General features: G+C 56.2%; 1 protein-coding gene across 1 annotated transcript in view; it reads right to left on the bottom strand.

Moving 5' to 3' along the window:
• CHD5 (chromodomain helicase DNA binding protein 5) overlaps positions 1 to 5,519 on the bottom strand; it is a 66,860-nt gene that overhangs the window by 5,941 nt on the left and 55,400 nt on the right. Inside the window, exons 34-38 of the mRNA XM_011938314.1 lie at positions 4,423 to 4,512; positions 3,657 to 3,794; positions 3,284 to 3,392; positions 1,924 to 2,056; positions 1,306 to 1,501 (exon numbers count right to left, since the gene is read on the bottom strand). Of these exons, the coding sequence (XP_011793704.1) occupies positions 1,306 to 1,501; positions 1,924 to 2,056; positions 3,284 to 3,392; positions 3,657 to 3,794; positions 4,423 to 4,512 (666 nt within the window). The remainder of the gene's footprint in view (positions 1 to 1,305; positions 1,502 to 1,923; positions 2,057 to 3,283; positions 3,393 to 3,656; positions 3,795 to 4,422; positions 4,513 to 5,519) is intronic.

The following is a 5,519-nucleotide window of genomic DNA, read 5'->3' as shown; positions in this document are numbered from 1 at the left end:
TGGAGGGATGGAGGGGTGGAGGGATGGAGGGATGGAGGGGTGGAGGGATGGAGGGATGATGGAGGGAAGATAAAGGGATGGAGGGATAATGAAGGAATGATGGAGAGATGGAGGGATGAAGGAATGGAGGTATGATGAAGGGATAATGGAAGGATGGAGGGATGAGGGATGATGGAGGGATGAGGGACGATGGAGGGATGAGGGATCGAGGAGTGGAAGGACAGAGACATGGAGGGACGATGGAGGGACAGAAGGATGAAGGAGTGGGAGGATGGAGGAATGGAGGGATGATGAAGGAACAGAGGAATGATGGAGGGATGGAAGGATGGAGGTGTGGAAGGATGGGGGGATGAGGGATGATGGAGGGATGAGGGATGGAGGGGTGAAAGAACAGAGGAATGGAGAGATGGAGGGATGGCAGGACGGAGGCATGGAGGGATGATGGAGGGATGGAGGGATGAAGAGCTATGCCAGGGGAGGCAGCCCGAGAGCTGGGTCTTATTTGCAAGGGTGTATGACTGCACTCGCCCAGAACCGGGCACCAGGAGGTGCTCTGCACCAGGCCCTCCCAAGCAGCCAGGCAGCGTTGCCAAGTGGGGGACACAGCAGAAGCTTCCAAAGAACTCCTCCCAGGAGCCCCTCTGGGCTGGGCAGGGGCCCACAGGCTGCAGATGAGCCAGCCAGAAGCTTCCCTCCTAAGAGTCCTCAGGGAGGCCTGCAGCCCCAGGCCCTGCTAGGCACAGGGTGGGAGTACACCAAGGAGGGCTGCAAGGCACGGGGATGGGTCCAGCAACTCTCACCACAGGGCCACTCCCTCCCCCAGCCAGCTGGGAGCCCCGAAGGCAGAATTGTGCCCTGTGATCACAGGCAGAGATGTGCAGCCAGCACCAAAGGTCTGAATCGTGGGAGATCTTGGGCAAACTACTTCCCCCTCCCACACAGGGCCAACGAGAAGGCTCCAGGCTGATGGGTTTCGCCCGCGCTAAAGACACAGTGCATTGAAGGCTGTCAGGACTCCGAAGCCTTTACAGTTTTGTGGTTTTGTGCGTCACCAGCCCAGGTCAGGGCCTGCACAGAGCAGGCTTGAGAAACAGGCTGGAGAAGCAAGTAGCCTCAGTTTCCCTCCAGGGGAGATGAGGGGTCTGATGATAGGACTGTCCCATCTTGGTCCAGAAGTCCACCACCCTCTGGGCTGACATCTGTCCCCAGCCCCTACCCCATCAGCGCCCTCATCTACAGCCAAGAGCACTGGCTGGGCAGGAGGAAGGTTGGGGGGGCACACCGCGGGGGGCAGGGCTCGCTCACCCTTGTGTAGGACGGCATTGGCAGGCTTGTTCCCAGCAAGGGACTCCTTGGACAGGTGCTGGTGGCTCTCGGCAAGGCACTCCACTTCAGCCAGGCGGGCGTTGAGGGCCATGGCGGGGTGGTTGGGGTCCTGGGTCATGTTCAGGTACGCGGCCCTCCGGAGCTGCTCCTCAATGACCAGCGCCTGCTCCAGCAGCTGGGGGTAGGGGGCAGCGTCGGCCCGGCCCCTCCCCCTGAATGGCTACCCTCCGTCCTCCACCAGCGCCCGCCCCAGGCCAAGGCTCCCGGCAGAAAGGAGGGAAAGGAGACGTACTGCCATCTGCCGCCCACCCTGGCCTGGTGGTGGCCAACCCTTGGAGCTGTCACCAAGCTGGGTTCTCTGTACCTCATCACCCCAAGGTGGCAGATACTCCCCAGTGGGGCCAGGGCCAGAACAAGGATCCACCATTGTTAGTTGATGGACTTACTGACTGCTTCACGGCCGCGTGACCCAGGTACATGAGGAGGGGTTGCTGTTCTTTAGTTCCTTTGCCTTTGGGAGTGGGAGGGCCCTCCCGTCCCTCCCGTCCCTCCCGTCCCTCCCCACCCCTGCAGCCCCTGGCCCTTCAGAAGACTGACCTTAAACCTGCGGGCCAGGAACTTGTTCTTCATCTCCAGGTAGTTGCCCTTGTGGATCTCAGACTTGAAGGGCTCGTTGAGGATCATGTACCGCGGGTCATTCTGGATGTCCTGCCAGCGGGCGTAGCCGTGCCTGGGTGGGGCACCGTTAAGGGCAAACCTGGCCATTAGAAGAGGTGGGGCCATAGAGGGAGGCAGCTCAGGCAGAGGGAGGGGCCAGCCCGGGGATCGGCATCTTGGCTGTATGCTCTCAGGCAAGTCCTTGAGCCAGGCTGCACGATGAACATACTGATGACACAACAGTGACAGAAGCAGCAGACACTGACAGGTGCCCTGGGTTCACCAGACACAGCCCTGGGGCTTCAGAGGGTTAACTCTTCACCCCAACAACCTGGGGTGCATACGTTTAAGTCCTGCCCCCAGCACCTGTGAATGGGAACCTTTTTTGGAAACAGGGTACTTGCAGATGTAATGAAGAAAGGGTCACACTGCATTAGGGTGTGCCCTCAATTCAATGACTGGTATGCTTATAAAAGGAAAATCTGGGGCCAGGCGTGGTGGCTCACGCCTGTAATCCCAGCACTTTGGGAGGCCGAGGCCTTGAGGCTAGGAGCTCGAGACCAGCCTGGCCAACATGGCGAAACTCCGTCTCTACTAAAATTACAAAAACTAGCCAGGCGTGGTGGCGCATGCCTATAGTCCCAGCTACTCAGGAGGCTGAGGCAGAAGAATCACTTGAACCCGGGAGGCAGAGGTTGCAGTGAGCTGAGATCGCACCACTGCACTCCAGCCTAGGCCACAGAGCGAGACTCCATCTCAAAAAAAAAGAAAAAGGCCGGGCACGGTAGCTCACACCTGTAATCGCAGCACTTTTGGGAGGCTGAGGCGGGTGGATCACTTGAGGTCAGGAGTTCGAGACCAGCCTGGCCAACATGGTGAAACCCTGTCTCTATTACAAACACAAAAATTAGCCGGGTGTGGTGGGCGTCTGTAATCCCAGCTACTCAGGAGGCTGAGGCAGGAGAATCACTTGAACACGGGAGGCGGCAGTTGCAGTGAGCCGAGATCAAGCCACTGCACTCCAGCCTGGGCGACAGAATGAAACTCTATCTCAAAAAAAAAAAAAAAAAAAAAAAAAAAAGAGGGAAATGCGGACCCAGACAGACACACAAGGAAGAAGCTGTGATGACAACGGTGGGGAGCGGGTGACGCAGCAATGCCAAGGATTTCTAGCCACCGCCAGAAACCACGAAGATTGAGGAAGAGCAAGGAAGCCTTCCCCAGGGCCCTCAGAGGGCTCTCCCCAAGGTCCACCGAGGAACAGGCAACTGCCTGCCCAGCCCAGCCTGGCCAAGGATACGTCACGATGCCCGCCAGCAGCCAGTAGTCGTGGCGCCGGTGCCAGATGTCGTAGATTTTCCCCGAGGACACAGCAGCCCGCTCCTCGTTCTGCCACAACGTGTGCAACTCTGGGAAACGAGCCAAGGTGAGCAGGATGAGAAGTGCCCGGGCTTTCACACATAGGCAGGCTTGGAGAGCCACTCCCTCCCTACTTGCCGCTGCCTCCACCCCCAGAGGTCCAGTGTTCCGGTGTTGCTAAGAAAGGTTATACAATGGACTTCTATCAACCAGTCATGCTCTAGTATAAAATTACCACTGGGTAACTTTATCTAGACTCCTGGGACTCACAGTCAGGAAGCCGCAGCTCTCTGCCCTTCCCCCAACCCCAATACCTGTGAAGCCCCCATCTGCGATGTTGAACATGAACTTGAATTTCCCCTTCTTGTCCTCCTTCTTCCCCTCGTCATCTTCCTCTTTGTCACCATTTTGCTGTGTTTCAATGGGCTCCTTCTCCTCAGCCTTGGTGTCATCTGCCGGGGACAGATCACATTCTTTCATCCATCCAAAAACAGTGCCCAGGGGCCTCTCTCTGCCAAGCACTGGGGACCCAGGAGGCAAGCAGAATACATCCCCTTGTCCTCAGGGGGCTCGCTGCCCAGAAGGGTCTCAAACAGGCCAACGGTCCTTCTCACTGTCCTGGACAGGGAGGCTTAGCTCCAGGCCCTAGTGCTCCTCCCCGACCACATCACGACCGCCTGGGAGCAGGACAGGAGAGCGCTGTGAAAAGTACAGCTCACGTTCAAAGACACAGAGCTGCCTGAGGGGGCTGATCTGAGGACAACTGTTCCAGAACATTCCAATGCCTAGAAGTATGCAAAGCTTCCAAGTGAGCCCCAAATCCCCCAGGCCAGGCTGTATGACCAGCTCTCCTCTCACTCAGCGGCTGGGGCACAGCACGGCTCAGGAGAGAGGAACAGAGAGTCTGTCCCCAGCACTGGCTGTGAGGTGCTGGTGAATCCAGGCTCCCAGCTGCCAGTTCCAGTCAGGCCTGGGGCCAAGGGGACAGTGCCTGGGAGACTGTGGGAGGCTGAATAGGGTCCAGAGGGCACCCTCAAGGGACCATGGGGCACAGGTGGAGAACACAGAAGAGCCCCAGACCTGGCCTGAGTTCAGAACCGTCCCCTCTGCTGTGGATCAAGCTCAGCTCCAGCTTGTCAAGGATCTTCTCCTTCTCAGGAAGCACCTCCTCTGCAAGAAAAAGAGGGTTCGCAGCGTGGGGTGGGGTCCCAGAAAGCAGAGAGGACTCTGGGCTGGTGGCTTTCCACCCATAGAACCCTATCCATCAATACATTCTGCAGAGTCCAACAGGTGCCACCAAAAAGAGCTCTCCTCGGCCAGGTGCAGTCGCTAACGCCACTCATCCTCATGGGTGTGGGATCTGAACTGGACCACCCGAGGCAGAGGCAGCATCACAAAGCTGCTCCCAGAGGGAGACTGCCCATGAAACCTCCTGGCCTGAGCCTCCAGAAATAAAAGGGAAAGGACACTCCCACCCCTCAGAGGACACAGAGCTCCTACAGATAAAAATCACAGTCCCTGATGAGGATGCACCCAACCCAAACCCAGAAAACAATGATCCCCCACCAGCCGACACACAGGAAGCAGACAAGCACCTGGGGGTAACAGGATAATGTCAGAGACTCTCAAACAGGGGTGTCCAATCTTTTGGCTTCCCTGGTCCACACTGGAAGAACCGTCTTGGGCCACACATAATACACTAAACACTGACGACAGCTGATGAGCTAATATATATATAATATATATACATACACACATACACACACACACACACACACAGATATATATCACAAAAAAAGACTCAAAATGTTTTAAGAAAGTTTACGAATTCGTGTTGATCCGCATTCAAAGCCATCCTGGGCCACATTTGGCCCACGGGCCACACAGGCTGAAAAAGTTTGCTCTAAAATAAGTATGACTACAGTGACCAAAGACAGAAAAAAAAGAAAAAGAAGGAAGAGAATCCACAGGGAAAGAATAAGACTCCCTCAAAACTCGAAAAAAAAACAGATAAAATTTCTAGAAATGTGGGCGGATCACTTGAGGTCAGGAGTTTGAGACCAGCCTGAACAACATGGTGAAATCCTGTCTCTACTAAAAATACAAAAATTAGCCAGGCATGGTGGCAGGTGCCTGTAATCCCAGCTACTCAGGAGGCTGAGGCAGGAGAATCAGTT

The sequence above is a fragment of the Colobus angolensis genome, unplaced genomic scaffold (genome assembly GCF_000951035.1).
Source record: "Colobus angolensis palliatus isolate OR3802 unplaced genomic scaffold, Cang.pa_1.0 Scaffold170, whole genome shotgun sequence".
Classification (NCBI taxonomy): domain Eukaryota; kingdom Metazoa; phylum Chordata; class Mammalia; order Primates; family Cercopithecidae; genus Colobus; species Colobus angolensis.
This window is presented reverse-complemented; position numbering and strand designations above follow the sequence as displayed.